Raw genomic sequence first — 17940 nt, 5'->3', positions numbered from 1 at the left:
CTCTCTCTCTCTCTCTCTCTCTCTCTCTCTCTCTCTCTCTTTCTCTCTCTCTCATCTAGAACTATCTGGCCTGTAAGCCTGGTTTTGTCACACCCTACCAGGACTTGAGAAGAATCAGTTATTTGCTTCCAACTCAGATTTATTCATTCCCAATTCATACAGATAAATAGATGAATAGATAATAAGCCTCCTATTCTCTTAGTGCATGTAGAGAAAGAAGCAGTTCCATGTATAAACATGTTTTGACGTGCTCAGAACAACCCTGTTTCTGTAGGAAGATTGACTTTCTCCTATACTATAGACAGCATGTCCACATCGCTGCCAATCAATACAGCTATTGAAGTCAATTCAGCTTCCAAATTATTCCTGATCTAAAGCTTAAAATGCTTTCTGGGAATAGGTCCTGTCTCATGTTTCCTGTACATTGCCCTCAGCATCTGATGCTTACACTCAGTTTAAGTGCTTGGATGAGTGATTAAATCAGACTGGCATTGGGTATGTACTAGGCCCCCTATACTTCTATCACAATATCAAAGAGGACTCATTAAAGGTCTGGACACAATTGATCTAAGCTATTTCATGAGGGTACTCTCCTAACATTTCTTCACAAGATTATCCAGTTGAACTTTACAAGGAGTAATTAACCATCCTTTCTTCTTTCCTATGTAGAACAATGTTCTATTCGTCTAAACTCATTTTAAAATTTAGTTTTATGTCACACTTATGCAAGGGCCTACAAAGGCCAGAAAAGAGCACTGGATCTCCTAACTTGGAGTTAGAGGCAGTTGTGAGCCACGTGTGGTATGGGTGTTGAGAACCAAATTTGGCTCCTCTGGAAGAGCAGCAGGCACTCTGCTATCTATCCACACACCTATTCTTCTTTCCTCTACATTCTGTTTACCTTCCACAGAATTTAAGAAAATGCTGTTAGTAGACTAAATATCAATTAAACAGCATACCTTATATCTCCTATCATTTTGATAAGTCAAAAAAAACCCTTTTTCCATTTTGAACATTTATTACGTATGTGCTCTACTCTGAATTTCGCACACACTACATGTCTTAATTGTAATTATATCTCAACAAAATTGACTCTCTTATAGCTGGTCATTTATACACAAGGAAACAGAGCATCGGAATCATTTTCTTAAGTCTCAAAGGCGGTCAGTAGCACAGCTTGATTTAAACATGGGCAGACCACTCTAATCTAGTCTGCTCTTAACTGTGATTCTGTGCACCAACCCATTAGTTCTTTGTCATTTGCTTTATAAAAGGCAGAAAAGGAGAGGAAAAGAGAGAATGAGGAGAAATGGGGTGGGGAGGAAGAAAAGAAAAGGGGAACTATCCACTCAGTGTCTAGCACCCTTTCCAAATAATCTGGGCATCCGTGGGGACAGACCTGAGCTTTTGCAATAGTCAACACTGAGTAATAACGCATGAAATGTCACTTTGGTCTGATGAGATCATGTTTGTCCTTGTTTCTATTGCTCAGGAGAGGTATTCTTGCAGATTAAAGGACCGCTGGAGGATATTTATAAAATCTATTGCTATCACCATGATGAAGCACACAGTGTCCTAGAGTCCTATGAAAAGGAAGAGGAGCTGAAGCAACATCTGAGCCACTGCATCCAGTCCTTAAAGTAAGGTCTTTTTCAGAAGGCGACTCCCATCCACGCTGGTTGCTTAGCAGGGTCTTTTGCAATGGAGCAGGATGAAAGGTCACATGTAGCCAACATTTTACAGGGCTTGCCCAGATAGCTGCATTATGAAAGGTTGATGTGTTACAAGTCAAGATCACCTTTTACTCCTACCTGACACGATGACTAAGGATAACATGGGACACAAAGATTCAAGGCCTTGTAGGGATGGGGGGGGATGCTATATTATCAAGCAATAGTTATAAAATAAACCTGCTATTCATGCATTCTCAAAGGCTGGTGGGTAGTGAGTTGGTTACATTAGTGGAATTCCTGACTAGTCTTCCTTTCTTGCTGTCCTAATTCACGATGGGGAGATTGTGAGGATCATTAAGACCCCCTGCTAAACTTAGCTTCAAGACCATTAGACACTCTGATGTCCTTATCCACAATACATAAGGAGGCAGCAGAGGAACTGCATGACCATGAACATGAAATGCATTATTTTTCCTAAAATAAATACCTATTCACGACAAAATCTGAACCTATACATTGAAATAAGAGTCTTAAAACTCTCGCTAATCCTTAGTCAATTAATAATCGCCAATATTATCTTTTGTAACCAGGGGACTATGACCTGTGCTTGATCTGACTTTTCAGATGAAACCAGCATCATATAGCACGTATTGTTTCCTAGTGCATGACATTTAAAGCTAAGCTCACTCTCATTTTTCTCATCTTGTTGAGTTTTCCTATGGACTTTCCCTCTTAATGACTCTATACTGTCAGACAGGCTGCATATTGTGTATATGCTGGGCTGCATCAGGTCAGGGATTGACCAGTTTCAGGAAGCTGAGGTGTTCCAGTCAAGATGCAGCAGTCTGAACCTCTAGTACACCTTTGTGCATCCTGTTGTGTGGGAGGAAGGGGAGCCCTGCTTTGATAGAAGTCTACAGCTGCATTGAGGTACAATATGGAGACGGCCGGAAGACGTTCCTCATTTCAGAACTGAAAATGAGTTTAATTTGGTCCTCATGGCTTAAAATAAAACAAGACAAAAACAAACAAACAAGAAATCTCTTTGATGCAATTTCAATTTTATTGTCCTCTGCTAGCCAAAATTTGCAGGTCTTTAACATTTGTTCCATACCTAGAGGGGGGAAAAAAGAAGAAAAGAAAAAGAACATTTATGGAAGGCTTGTGTTGTGGTATGTATACATCTAGGTGCTGAAAAATATAAATAAATAAAACTTTATACTCTCCAAGGAGATTGGCGTGCAGAGATAACTCATGGACGTGTGTGAGGTGCAGTTCTGGCTGATCTTGACTGCACAGTGTAAGTCAGTATTACCATATCAGCTTGAAGAAAAATTAAATAGGTTCTTATATGAATTAAAAGTCCTCTCCACAGACTCGTATTTTTATCCTCACATAAGATAATGGTGCTCTGCATACAAAAAGCCTTCTCACCTTAAATAAGAGGCAAGATCTAATCCAATAGATGTCACTTTCCTTTGGGTTCTGGAGATAGTAGGGAAAGCAAGCTCGTAACACACGAAGAACCAGTTCTTTCGATTGCCTTCGGGCTAACCCCAGCGCCCAGGGCACCTGGAGAGGCAGCGAGCTTGGGCCCATAGCCCTCCTGACTAGCTCTCAGAAGCTGCTCTAGGGCGAGTAAACATATGTGCCTTCAAGAAACTTTTGATTCCTAAGAGAACAGAGCCTGCTACGGAATTCTCTGTGTAGCACAGCTCAATACCATTTTCTTTAGAAGCGGTTAAAGATAGAGGTAATTTTAGACTCTCAAATTTACCCTTCAGACCTAAGAAGTTGTTTTTGTTTTGTTTTGTTTTGTTTCTTTGACCTTCAAAATTACTGTCCCATGATGTGTCCAATTTTGCTTACTCATAACCATTTTGACTTTTAGAAATAATTTGACCTGCCAAAAGCTCTTAAGGTGTAGAATGCACAAAATCCAAATGAAATAGTATTGGCAGAGCTATTTCTTAAGGGAAAGAAAAAATCAAAATAAAATAGTTTAAGTTAGAGCTATTTTCCCCAATGTAGCCTTTCCATGAAAATAAAGTTAATGGTGGTTTGTGCGGGTCTGCCTGGGGGTTGAGTGCAGGAGCATTATTGACATCACTATAATACTGACCTCAGCTGAGATAAAGCTTTAAATTCTGAAAAAACGGGTTTTCAAACAGGTTTATAGGCCAAAGAGAGTCCGGAACACCCTCAGGGCTTGGTTTCCCTTGCCAAGTAATCAGTCAAAGCTATTACTGTCGCCCTGCCTTTTCCTGCTGGCTAAATAAAAGAGCGGCTGCCATTTCTAATGAACATTAGCCCGCAACCTCCATTTTCAACAGTGTAAGGGATACTGAAATGAGTCGGTTTGAAGCAAAAATATCCATGTGAAAGGCAGCTTCATGCCTCAGACGCTAAAGTGGATTTTTTTTTTTTTAAGCGACTTAGGTTACATTTTAGCCAAAATTAAAGTGTGTCTGTTGAGGGCCTCATAAATATTTATTGTGAGTACTAGATAATGTTGAAAATATTTTTTAATATGTAAACATGGTTCCTGGCCCCCAGGAACATAAACTGTGGTCAGAGATAACCACCGGCTGGAAAGCTTACCAGCAATACAATGTTGATTTGCTTCCTATCTCAGTAGGTCCAGTTCAGGACTAACCTCCAACAGGATGGCAGAGATACTGCCTACGTGTGTATGGGATTCAAGCTGAGGAACCTTGGGTATTCTTCGAAGCCCGTTTTCATTCAAAAGAGGAAATTATATTTGTAGCCAGAAAATTAGTTTTGAAGTGTTAGGGCAGTACCTCTTGGTGTGTAATTCCCCAAGTGCCAGATATACCAAGAATGTATATTAACAGTGAGCAACTTTAAAAAAAAAAAAAAAGTAGAGAAAGATGGTTCTAGGATCAAGACTACTAGCTGCTCTTATAGAAGACCTGGGTGTGCTTCCCGGTGCCCACATGGTGGCTCACAACCATCAGAACTGCAATGCCAGGGAATCTGATGCCCTCTTCTGACCTTCTTGGGCTCCTGGCATTCCCATGCTACACATACACACAACAGGCAAAATACTCATACATATAAATTAAACCTTATTTAGAAAATTAGGATTATTCAGAAATGCCTTGTGCGTCTGCGCTTCCAACCAAAGAGCTGGACACTTGCGAGCTCTTTTTACTCAGCAAGGAGTGTTTAGCCGGGTAACAGGAATGGCCCCCGGGATCTCCTGCAATGTTAGATGAATATGTCTCTGAGGATCTGGAAGTTGTTTTCTGGGAACTCATTACTTTGCCTCTTTGGAGTTATTACAATTTCTGATCTATGTGAAGATGTGAAAACTGGACAGTTACTTAGCAAGCATAGGTACAATTAGATCAGCCTTTTTCAGTTTTTCTAGTTAGAAATGTTACTAAGGCCACTGTTATGGGTCTGTTTAGTTTGTAATAAAATAAGAACAAAGGAACTTTTCTAAGTGTTTTGGTGGCTGGAGTTCATATTTCTAGCCCCATGTCTTAGTATTACAAATCAGTCTGTATTTATCTTCTTGCTATCAATGGTCCCATCCTCAGGAGGAAGCCACTTACCTTTTAGCTCTCTAGGCATTCTGCCCACGTTCTTCCTGTGGCCTTTCCACCTGGAGAAGCCACAAAAAACCCATGCAGTGGATGGGCTGAGAGGTGGCACCCTTATTCATTCACTACCCTCTGTTTTTATTCTAAACAAAGGGTCCCAGGTAAAAATCAAAACCACTTTCAGAAATCCTTCCATCTCTTTGTGGTATGACGTTGTTTGAAAACAGACTATAATTTTTAAGGAATAACCATATAAAAACCTTTAATTCGTGAGTCAAATTATAACGGGCCCAGCAGGAGAGGGAGATAATTATTTAATTCCATAAATAACTTCTTCCTAGATTTTCCATGGCTGAAAAAAAATTTTTTTTCTTCTTTAGTGGTAAAAAAATCAGGTAAAGTTATAATGCAGCGCTTGTCCCTTACAGAACAGGGCTTCCTCTATTATACAGAACATAGCTTCCTCTATTAGAAAAATGCCAGGGTCCTTTATATATAGGTATGTTACATTAAGTTCATGCTTAGTTTTATTATAATCTTAGATTGTTTTATTGAAGTAAATAAAATAGAAAGAGAAGAAAGCATTCCATGTCTCCTTCAGGACTTAAAAGCAAATTTAAAAAAATTCAGTGTATTTATATTATATATGTTATATACCTTTATATTTTATATATGTAATCTACAGAAAAACAAAGAAGCAAAAAACTAAATCCTAGAATAAATGTAATTTTCCATTAAAGGAAGATATATATTATTGGAAGAAGGTAAATATAAGGAATTGGATGTAAGACAGCCAATTTTTTCACTACTAATTCTTTAAATATCAATCAATAATTATCTAAAGTTACAACAGGTGTTCATTTTAAAGACAGTGTAACTTTGTCTTTGATTTTTAATTGAAGGTTTTAGACTCAGCAGAACCCAGTTATTCCAAGATATCTAGGAATCTATTTACTGATAGAGGTCTGGGGACGGAGGAAGCAGTTGCTTCATACACATGTAAATGTTTTCCACATTTGTAATGTTGCATACTATCCCATCCCTATGTGGGGATTTTTATTGATTTACTTTCTTCCCTTCTTTTACAGGAATATATATATGCAAGAGTAAGTACTCCTTTTTTTCTTTTCAATTTTTAATTTTATTAGATCTTTGAGAATTCCGTAAAGTATACATTGATCTTATTTGCCTCCTCCACCAGATCCTCTGAGCTCCACTCCATCTTTCCACCCACTATGTATCTTCTTTGCCCACCCATCAAGTCCAGCTTGTGCTGCAATATATTCATGACTGTTGGGCTTTTCCCTGGAGCATGGCTGACTTACCATAGGCAACATTTGAAAAGAATATACCGATTCTGCCTCTCCAGTACTTACCAATTGCAACATCTCCTAGCGAGGGGTGGCGCTCCATATCTGCTTCCCCTCTTCATTCTGAGATCTAGTCTGCCTTGAACTTGCATGGGGCTTGTGGATACTGTCACAGTTGCCCTGAGCTCATATGTACAGCTCCCTCCCTGTGTCTGTACCTCTTACGATCTTTATGCCTCTGTGTAAGCAATGATCCTTGAGTCTTGGGAGGAAGAGTGTGATATAAATGTTCCATTTAGTGTTGCAACACTCTGTGTCTCAGTTCCTGAATAAGCAACTTGGAGGCTTATTTACAATGCTTAGGCCATAAGCTAGGCCTGCTCCACTAGCTTATAATGTATATTAACCCATGTATACTGTTTTATGTCTGCCATATGGATAGCTACCTCTCCTCAATACCATAAGTCTGACTTCCTCTGAGTCTGCACAGGGAGTCTTCTCAGGCTTGACTCTCTCCCAGAGCTCCTCTCTTTCTGCTGGCTGCCCCACTTTCTAATCCTGCCTCAGCTCATTGGCCATCAGATTTTTATTGACAGGTGATGCTTCCACACAGTACACAAGAGATTATTTCTACATCATGGTTTCCTCCTGCTGTGTTCTGATGTTTGATTCTAGGAATTTTATCAATAGTTACTGACTTAATTTTTATTTCTGCTTTTAGTCTGCTAATTTCCAAGAGTTCTGAACTCTTCAGATGACCTCCCCTAGTTTTTTTTTTTAATTATCCCCCCAATTAGTTTTTGACATGGTGTTTTCTAAAGAGTATGCATGGGATGGACCTAGGCCCTCTGCACATATGTAACAATTGTACATCTGGGTCATCATGTGGGAACAGGGGCTATCTCTGGCTCTGTTGCCTGAATTTGGATCCCTTTCCCCTAGTGGACTGCCCTGTCTAGCTTCAATAGAAGATGTGCCCAGTTTTACTGCAACTTGATATGTCGAGGCTGGTTGATATTCATGGGAGGCCTCCCCTTTTCTGAGCAGAAGGGAAACGGGGGGGGGGAGGCAGGAGAGGGAGGTATGGGGAAGGGGAGATGAGAGGGAGGGACTGGGAGAATAGGAGGGAGAGGAAGCTAGGATCAAGAGATAAAGTAAATAAATAACAATAAAAATGTAAAAAAATCAAATTACAGAGCGAAGTCAAATAAAAGAACAATATATATCCCTTCATTCAGTCACTCAAAAAAAAAAGGTGTTTTCAACTGATTCTTCTTGTTTTGATTTCCAGTCACCTCTGCTCCCTAGTCCTTTAGATAACCAGAAACTGTTAATGATTTTCAGAAATACTTAAGGGTTGCTTTCCCATCATTACTGCTTCTCTATTCTCAGCTACTCGAGTTAGAATTCATTCTCCTCCTTTATTCTTCTAAAACTTAATAGTTTTGTATTTATTTTGAATTCTGATTTTTTATTCAATTGCTATTTGTTATATAGCTTTCTACAGATTTCTTTATTATTGACTTAAAAGTTCCATAAGGATATTAAATTTTTTAAAGCTTTCTTTATGGTTTCTATAAAACAACTATAAAATTTTAGGATATTTGTGGACATTAAATTGAAGAAATTCAAAAATTATAGACAGTCATGAAGTTATATTTTTCCTTCTATGATCCCCCCCACTTTCATGTAGAATATTTTTTCTATTTTCCACTCTAGTTTTTACATTGTCTAAATATTATCTTTTCCTACATGTTACTGGAAACACTTTGCAGCAACACTGGATACTGTTAAAAACCAAGCTGTGTTTGAGTAACCTGGTAAAGCCCAATAGTAATGTGTGAGGAGCTTAGTGTAGCGGTGTCTGCAACTAAACACTTGCCAAGCGATTTGCCATTCAAGAGGAAGCTGAAATGGTGTCATGCGTTAATGGCTGCATTCAATTTGTTGCAATACTGTGGGTTACTGTTCTACATTTGGCTCCTTACTATGGGGCAGACAGGTGACAACTGGCTGACATGGGGACACCCTACACAGGACTCTGCCTTCACCATGATCAAGACTTAATCTCTCTAGGAGGGATTAATTAGAAATGGCAGTGAACTTTGTGACATCAAGTGACTGGAGTGTTGTTATCTTACAACACATCCTGTATCTTTTCTTCCATATTGTAGTCTGTCCGATGCAGATACCAGAATGTTATCGATCATCATTTGAGCAACTGACAAAAAAAAAAAAAAAAAAGACATCCGAAGCAGAAGTGTCTGGGAGCTCTTTCTGTCAGTCACTTCTCAGGTTCCATTTCAGATGCTTTCAAGAAACAATAGTCATTTCTAATTATCATTTGAAACATAAAACAAATGCACTAGATGTTTGATGCCGGAGACTGATGGGAAAAGGAGGAAGGATAGCACTTGAACTCAATTATGGGCTCAGACTGGCCTGTGACAGATGTAGATACAGGAGGAGGAGGGGCAGCTCACAAAACAACTCTACCAGTTCATATGTCTGTGCTTCTCGATGTTGGCTTTCTCTAGATTTTAATATACAATATATACATATATATAATTATGTAAATAAATGATTAACAGTTTTAAGTATTTGTACTTACCTTGGATACTATTTTTAGTGGTTTTTGAATGATTAGATAAATTGTGTTTGTAAATAATTAAAGAACATGCTCACAAGAAATTCTGACTATAGTCACCTAGCTGCTGTTCCTGCTGTGTTTCTTCTTTCATTTGATTTTCTCCATAGAAGTATAAACTATTGCGAAGGGAAAATCTCTGCTTTGATAGACTAAAAAAAAAAAAAAAAAAAAAAAATGTTGCCTGCTACTGACACCCCAGCAATTAAAATGCTTTTAGTTGGCTTCTCAGTGTAATTGGTCATTTTTCATCCACTTCATTCAGTTCTCCTGGGAACCAATGTTGTTTCTCTCTTCCTACCCCTGATCTCCTTTTCGGTCTCTTGTCCCTTCTCTCTATCACCCCCTCCTCTCACCTTTATATTCTTGTTTCTTACTAGTCTTCAAGTACAAGAGAAAATCTATTAAAAAATTCTATTTTCTTGAAAACCTGTATTTTGGTTTTCCTTTAAAAACATTGCCTTTCTGTTTGTTGTAATATTTCTATTAGGCTAATATATATTTAAGGATATAAAAACTCCTGCCTTTGTTATTAATTTATCAATTTTGAAATTTAGGGGGGAATTTTTCAAAGGAAAACGAAATCTCATGGCAGAACATCTGAAAACTCAGTAGTTCCCTGGTCTAAATATGAACATTATAAAATGTAATCACTGTTGAGATACAGTCGTGACTGAGAAATTCATCATAAGCTGGAAAATTGGGAAATGAAATTATTGCAGACAGTGATAAGAGAGATGATGAACATAGAATAGGGAGATGGGATAGAGAGCTGTGTGTGTGTGTGTGTGTGTGTGTGTATGTGTGTGTGTGTGTGCATGCACGTGTGAGCAAGCACATGTGCTCTCGTGCATGCACGTATCCATGGTAATTAAAGTCCCTAAGTTTCTCATTTGCCAAATGAAGAATTGAACTAGATGGTTTCTAAGATGCCTTCAGACCATTTTTTATATTATTAAGCATCTTATATTCACTTTATTTTTCAAATTACGTGACTATTGTCTATATATACTAGTATATATCTTTTTAAGTAGAGCTACGAAAAATCCACATTTTAAATGGGATTTTAAAATAGTTGTTATTTTCTGGTATCATTATTTGTCTGTTCCTAAATTGATTTTTAGACATCACTGAAGGCTGAAAGGCCAGAGGCAGAGGTTTGGACAATGGCTTGACTGAGCTGGTAGCTTCTTTCTGCTGCACAACCTAGGCCTGTGGGAAGGCTCCCATGCTGTCTCCAAAGCACCTGTAGGAGTGCTAGGTGTGAAAGCTGGCTGTAGCAGTGATGCAGTGACATAGTGATGCAGTGACGCAGCGAAGCAGTGACGCAGTGACACAGTTACACAGTGACATAGTGACGCAGTGACATAGAGAGCTGTCGGTAAAACCTCACCTGTAAGAAAGTGATGGGGAGACAGATCATGTCTCCCCATCATGTGACAGATAGGGATTAGGGACCAATGGTAGCAATAATTTGAGGGCTATTAATACCAGAGCTTTTCAGCTTGGTGGAAAAGAGAGTAAAGAGTTTAGTTTGACAATGTTTTTCAGGTCACCTGTTTGGATTTTTTTTCAATAAGACTTGATTCCCCTGCCCCACTGGTAATAGCAAAAATACAATGAGAAATTTTTCATTTTTCTTGGTTGTTGTGGAAAAACACATCCTGATGGTGGTATAAAGCCAAGCGTACACACTGGTCTGTAAGTAAAGCACACACACCCTGTTTTGGGGTAGGCAGGAACTAAAAGAACAGTTAGTAAATGAATGTACGCATATCAATTATGTCTGTTCTAGAGGCAAGCCGAACCTGCTGGACATGGGCTCTTTGATGATCAAACCCATTCAGCGAGTGATGAAATACCCCCTGCTGCTGTGCGAACTCCGGAACTCGACCCCGCCCTCCCACCCAGACTACAGAGCCCTGGATGAAGCCTTCACTGCTGTGAAGGACATTAACGTTAACATCAATGAGCTGAAAAGAAGGAAAGACCTAGGTAGGTGGAAACATGAGGGGCTGACTATTCCCCACGATAGTAGTGCTCCGTGTGTGTGTGTGTGTGTGTGTGTGTGTGTGTGTGTGTGTNTGTGTGTGTGTGTGTGTGTGTGTGTGTGTGTGTGACAGTCACAGTGTTTGAACGGTTACTCAGCAGCGACCACAAATGTGATGATTTGAAATCCAGAGTTAGAGCAGAATGGGTGTTTGCCTGGATAACTAGGTTCAAAAAAAGACCATAAAATAGACACAAAACTGGTCATTAAAACCAATCCAACAGTGTGCTCAAGTACTTAATCTCACCTAGTCACTGTGTTCCCCATGGTATACTGTGAGCACGGAGTCCTGCCACTAAATATCTGCAGAGAAAAGAGGAGACACGGCTCAGGATCTGCAGCCCAGGGAGGCTAGTGCAGAAAAGGGGCCAGACCAGGGCCAGGTCTGCCTGAAGGCTCCATCTGGCACATTTGACCCATTTGATCCTGACACACATGAAGAGTGGGGTGGAGGGGCAGGTTTAATTGTTTCTACAATTAACAACTGATTCCTAACTATCTTAAGGTAAGATATTACAATTAATGCCCAATAGTCAGTGTAGTTTCAATATACAAGCTCTAATTCCATGGACCGCATGTGTCCCAGGGATTGTAGGACTGCATCCTCTCAGTGAGCTCAGTGCTCACAAAGCTCTCAGCCAAGTCTGTGTTTCCAATATAAGCCAGCCTGGGCTATTTAGGGAGACTGAAGCCAGCCTGGGCTATAGAGGGAGGAGACTGAAGCCAACTCAACATTTCAATCATGACAGGAGTTTCCAAATAAATGGTGCAATGACTTCCTTTTCTTTGGTTGGTTTTATTTTCAAATATGTAAAAAGCAATGTATTTGTTTTTAATAAATTAAAACTAAAAAAGAATAGAATAAAAGAGTAAGTAATAATGTAAAAGATACCTGTACTGGCTGGTTTTGTGTGTCAATTTGACACAGGCTGGAGTTATCACAGAGAAAGGAGCTTCAGGTGAGGAAATGCCTCCATGAGATCCAGCAGTAAGGCATTTTCTCAGTGATCAAGGGGGGAGGGCCCCTTGTGGGTGGCGCCATCTCTGGGCTGGTAGTCTTGGGTTCTATAAAAGAGCAGGATGAGCAAGCCAGGAAAGCAAGCCAGTAAAGATCATCCCTCCATGGATTCTGCATCAGCTCCTGCTTCCTGACCTGCTTGAATTCCAGTCCTGACTTCTTATAAGCTGAATAAACCCTTTCCTCCCCAACTTGCTTTTTGGTCATGATGTTTGTGCAGGAATAGAAACTCTGACTAAGACAATACCATAGGCAAAAGGAAAAGACTGTATATATAGGATGCCTAACTAGAAGGTATTTTATTATTTCAGAAATAAGAATATTCTAATAAAAGTCAATAAAAAACAATTCACAAAAAGATTTGGCAATAAATGGGGAGTGAAAATTAAAATTCGCAATGACATCCTTAATCTCTTGAGCCAGCGAATGCATGCCACTGGCCAGTACTATTCAATAACATTTCTATACTTGTTATTAGACAAAAGGCAGGAAAATGTTCAAAAACAGTTTTAAAGACTTATGTAATATTCAAACAAGGGAAAACAAACTGGATTATGCACTATGATACCATGAGAAGATTAAAATTCAGTGACATAAAATATTGGTAGTAACTGGTTTAATCAGAAAGGTTTTTGGAAAGGTGTTTTGTTTTATTTTCTGAAAAAATGGTTTAACATAGCCCCAGGCTGGCTTCAGGCTCAGTATACAGCCCAGGCTGGCTTCAGGCTCAGTATATAGCCCAGGCTGCCTTCAGGCTCAGTATATAGCCCAGGCTGGCTTCAGGCTCAGTATACAGCCCAGGCTGGCTTCAGGCTCAGTATANCAGGCTCAGTATACAGCCCAGGCTGGCTTCAGGCTCAGTATATAGCCCAGGCTGGCTTCAGGCTCAGTATACAGCCCAGGCTGGCTTCAGGCTCACTATGTAGCCCAGGCTGGCTTCAGGCTCACTATGTAGCCCAGGCTCGCATTGAAGGTATTGATCTTCCTGCCTCTACTTTCCAAGTGCAAGGTTATAGGTGTGATGTACTGAGCTTGGCTCAGCCTTGAGTTTTGTATGTTACCATCTTACATCACTTGAAGATAGTAAGTAGTATGTCCTGTGTACCTCCACATGTGCTATTGGCTTAATCCCCATCAACAGTGCCTGCGATTGCACATCTATGCCCTTAGCCACACTGGTTGCCATACTTGACCTGATTCCCTATTCCAGAGACCCCCCCCCAAGATAATAGGCATCATTAGAGAGGGGTGCTTTCTTATTTCTAATACAAGGAATTTTCTTTCTGCTCTTCTCTGGTGCTGAGGGTAAAACCCAGCGTCTTATCCTGTCTAGGGATTTCTTTAACATGAGAAGTAAGTTAATCTTGACCTTGAATAGCCTTGAGCAGCTATGTCCTTGAAGAATTGAGTTTCTGAAGGTCAGTGGGTGGAGTTCTTGGACAGGCTAGGCAACAGGGGCAATGGGGTAGTGGTCCCTGAGAAAGAGAATTAAAATCCCCGTAAGTTCTGTCCTCAGTAGAAACATCGGTCTTGGAAACTCCAGTGGAGTGTGCACTCTGGCTGTACAGTCAGTCACATCTCTCACTGCCACTGCTCTCTTCCCTTTCAGTTCTAAAATATAAGAAGAACGAGGAGGAGGAATCCCTCATAGACAAACTATCTAAACTAAACATTCACTCAATTAGTAAGAAGTCAAAAAGAGTGACAAATCATCTGAAGATCCTGACCAGAGGAGAGTCACAGGTAATTCTTCTTCTTGGACCACCTTCACTTATTCAGGGACATTAACACTGCCATTCTTGGGTGGCGGGGTGGGGGGTGGGAGGTGGGGGGCAGGGCTTGGCTTTGCTCTTCCCATGAATCTATCTAGAACACAAAACCAAGTGAGTGCCCCCAAGATCTTTCTTTTGGGGGTAACTGGGGGGGCAGAGGTTTTATTGCCATCTCAGCTTCCACTGGGAAGGCAGATGGAAGAGAGATGAGACTGCACGGCCTGTGCCTACCAAGGGAGACCTGGCACTCAGTGGCATGTAATCTCTCTCTTAGGCATTTCATTCGAACTGCGTCTTCCATCTCAGTTTTATCTCTGCTTCAAAGTTTTTCCATCCCCCCCTGGGATTTTCTTTATTTAATCTAAAAATAAAGTAGTATTTAGATGTATAATTCAGTATGGTGATCTTGGTACTCTAGCCCCCTTCTCTCCCCCAGACTCCCTAGATGCACAATATATTACCAGCGCTGTCCTTAGTCAGCCAAGTAACATACCTTACACCTTAATCTCAACCTCTTATAAATAACAGACAGATTTTTTTCCCAAAGACTTCTCGATGGTAATCTGCTTAAGGAGAAGCACATGAGATATTTTCAAAAGACAGGTCCTAGAGTTCCACCTAGCTCAAGGATACAACCTAGAACCCTGTATTTATACAGACACACCAGGAGTTTTGAGGTTAATGAATCTGAAGAATGCAATCATGAGAATGTATATTAAGAATGGAAGATAGAATGTTCCTGGCCTGGAGATGTGACAGGCTACATTGTCACCCTTTTCTTCTCATTTTACCTGTGGCTGCACTGACCTTACCACTTGTGGGACACATAGTCAGTACCATCATTGTTTTTATGTCTTTATAACTTTCTAGGGATTCACCAGGTCCATTCCCCCAAAGAGGCTTGATGTGGAGGTATAATGGGGAAAGTTTGGGACATTGGTGGTAACTGATCATGAAATGGATAATTGGGACGTCTCATCTAAAGACAACTGTAATAAAATCAAATTGGAAGTGAGCTTAAGGAGACAGTAACCACCCTGTAGGCATCTATAAATGTGATGCAGAAATTCTCTTCCAGGCTATGCAGTTTTGCTTCTTGCTCAAGACAGTCCTGTCAAATAGAGCAGACAGCTTCTAATCTGGGGCAGACTTTTGTGGGGGCCATTATATTCTTTCCCATATTTATCATCAGCTTTTTATTTTTTTAAACCATGAACTAAAAGTGAATTGTAGCTAAAATAGCCTGAAGGAATATTAATTAGATTTTTTCCTCTTAATCTTTATAGAGGATGGCCTGTCAGCAATGAAGCATTTCACTGTTAATCAGAAAATCAGCTGCATAGGCTGGACTGGAGGAGAGATAAATCTCAAATCAATCAATTTTGTACTTGTCAGCAGCTCAGGTGAAATATTAGTGGAGTTAGGGTGTAAAGCTATTACCCAGGAGGAAGATTCTATTCAATCCATCACGTAGGTATTGAATTCTCGTAGACCAGGCACTGTGTGAGAGATTGGGACTCCAGGGATGAACAGGTATAGATTCAGAACTCAGACTGCTTAGTTTTAATCCCAATAATATCTATAAATACAAATTTCTTGAACTTGCTACTTTAGGGCAAAGACTATGCATCTGTCACAAAGAGATTCTCAAACACAGCACAGCATAGCAAATGGAAGATAACACAGCAGGCAGTGCAGAGAGTACCATTTAAATCTCCACTTGTTCATCTCTAATAATGATCCAAGGCATGAGCAGATGGGATCTGCTTCATCAAAATCTTCCAGGAACCCAGCTTGCCAAATGTTGTGCCTTGTTTTCCATAAACATATTGTCTGCAGCTGCTTGACTGAACCTAGGTCATTATTGTGCCTGCATTCAAGTCCCACAGACAGCGTCACAGGGCTAAGACTTAGAAATGAAAGATACTTCCTTGACACTCTATTTTTCCAAATCCAGTTATGGGGCTAAGCTACATGCAATGGAATTTGGGAAATGTGGTCCCTGCAGGGCAGCCATATCAATAACTTAATCCAGTGTTGCCAACTCTACTACTGGAAGGACAATAGGGAAATATTAACATCCTCCAAAGCATTTGTTTCTTTATCTCTAAAATGGAATGAATCATAATTCTTGCTCCATAGAGTTGTATAGGACTCACAATGATAAAGTGAATGAAAGGTTTTTGTGCAGTGTCTTAATAAAATTAATGTTTAATAAATATTAGCTATTGTTATTTTGAGAAGACAAACTTTTCAATCTTTAATACTTAGAATTTATCAGTGGAGGAAATTGCTTAAATAATTAATTAAGATTATAAAAGCACATGAAAGGGTGAAATTAATTTTGTACAATGTAAAAAATATTAACAAAAGTGGGATTCAAAGAAGGGGTGACTCCTGAGTCTAATCCCCCAAATAAACAGAATTCTAAGATGGAAAAGGAGAAACATATTCCAGCAAAATAGCATGAGAAAGATTTAGTTATGGGCTCACAATCTTGGGCAACATTTCTCACAATGTAATCTTAAGCACCTACTTCAAAATTATCTAGGTCCTAATTAGGTCCACAAATAAAATATCAGAAGGTGGGATCCTTAAAAACAGCTGTCTGAACATTACCGTTATATGCACACACAGTTAAAGCAGAGATGTAAAGCCAAGGCTACTGAGCTATGTGCATTTTGCAAAGAATTATGCCAATTTTACTAATGCTTTCCCACACAAGTAAAACTAAGGGATTCAAAAAAATCACACACACACACACACACACACACATACACACACACACATACACACACACACAGTCCTGAAGTTAACTATGTAAAATTAAGAAGCACATGAAAAAATACAGATATTATCAACTATAGTAATGAACTACAGACACTCTGCTCCATGTAACATTCATGTGCCTGTTCAGACAGGTTCACCACTATGGGCCTGGTTCTAGTAGACATTTTCATTTCAATAAATAAAGTTTACCATCACTAGTGATGTGTATATCTCTAAAAATGACTTGGTGTGTGTAAAAACATGTTGTCTGAATGCTCAAAATGTTCCATGTAAGATGTCACATGAACACATGTGACAACCTTAGCTTTGCAAATGTGCAAACTAAGAAGAACTAAGATTATAGATCATCATTCATGTTTGAGGTGACATGACCATCTTTCTTTAATGATAAGACTAAGAACATGTCTAAATCATCCTTGTGAGATAAACTAGACTATGAGTTCTATGAGCAAAACAATAGACAGTATAATTTGAGTACACGGTATATATTACTAAAGACTTCAGGGACAGAGACTCTGGAGAGATGGCTTTGTGGTTAAGAGTACTCACCACTCTTGAAGAGGACCCAAATTCTGTTCCTGTCATGCACATGGGTCAGCACACAAGCTCTTGTAACTCCAGCTTCAGAGGGGATCTGATACCTATGTGCTCTGTGGGCTCATGTGCACATCTGTACACACTCCCCCCACATGCATACAATAAAAAATGAAATATTAAAAGAAATAAAGAGGGGACTTTTACAGGCATGCAATCATGAGTCTGAAGTCCTGCAGTGTCCATACAAAAAGCCACATATGTTGATCTGCCCCTTCAACCTCAGCACTGTGAGAGGAGGAAATGGTAAGATCAGTAGAGCTTGCTACTCAACAGCTCTAGGTTCAGTGAGAGATTCTGTCTCAAAGGAGGGAGGCAGAGAGTGATAGACTAGAATACCTGATGCCCTCTCTGAAGACAGGGGTATATGACCCGCCCCTAACATGTGTGCATGTACACACACACACACACACACACACACACACATGGGGGTGGTGGTAGAGAAACGCACACATACAGAGAGAGAGAGAGAGAAAGAGAGAGAGAGAGAGAGAGAGAGAGAGAGAGAGAGAGAGAA

At 39.8% G+C, this 17940-nt stretch overlaps 1 protein-coding gene across 1 annotated transcript in view; it reads left to right on the top strand.

Annotated features, from left to right (window-relative positions):
• Nucleotides 1–17940, top strand: part of Arhgef38 (Rho guanine nucleotide exchange factor 38) — a 109847-nt gene that overhangs the window by 69324 nt on the left and 22583 nt on the right. Inside the window, exons 4-7 of the mRNA XM_021197058.2 lie at nucleotides 1493–1640; nucleotides 6331–6348; nucleotides 10995–11194; nucleotides 13877–14010. Coding sequence (XP_021052717.1) covers nucleotides 1493–1640; nucleotides 6331–6348; nucleotides 10995–11194; nucleotides 13877–14010 — 500 coding nt within the window. The remainder of the gene's footprint in view (nucleotides 1–1492; nucleotides 1641–6330; nucleotides 6349–10994; nucleotides 11195–13876; nucleotides 14011–17940) is intronic.

The sequence above is a fragment of the Mus pahari genome, chromosome 4 (assembly GCF_900095145.1).
Source record: "Mus pahari chromosome 4, PAHARI_EIJ_v1.1, whole genome shotgun sequence".
Lineage (NCBI taxonomy): Eukaryota > Metazoa > Chordata > Mammalia > Rodentia > Muridae > Mus > Mus pahari.
The sequence above is the reverse complement of the archived record's forward strand: the minus strand, read 5'-3'. Positions and strand labels throughout refer to the sequence as shown.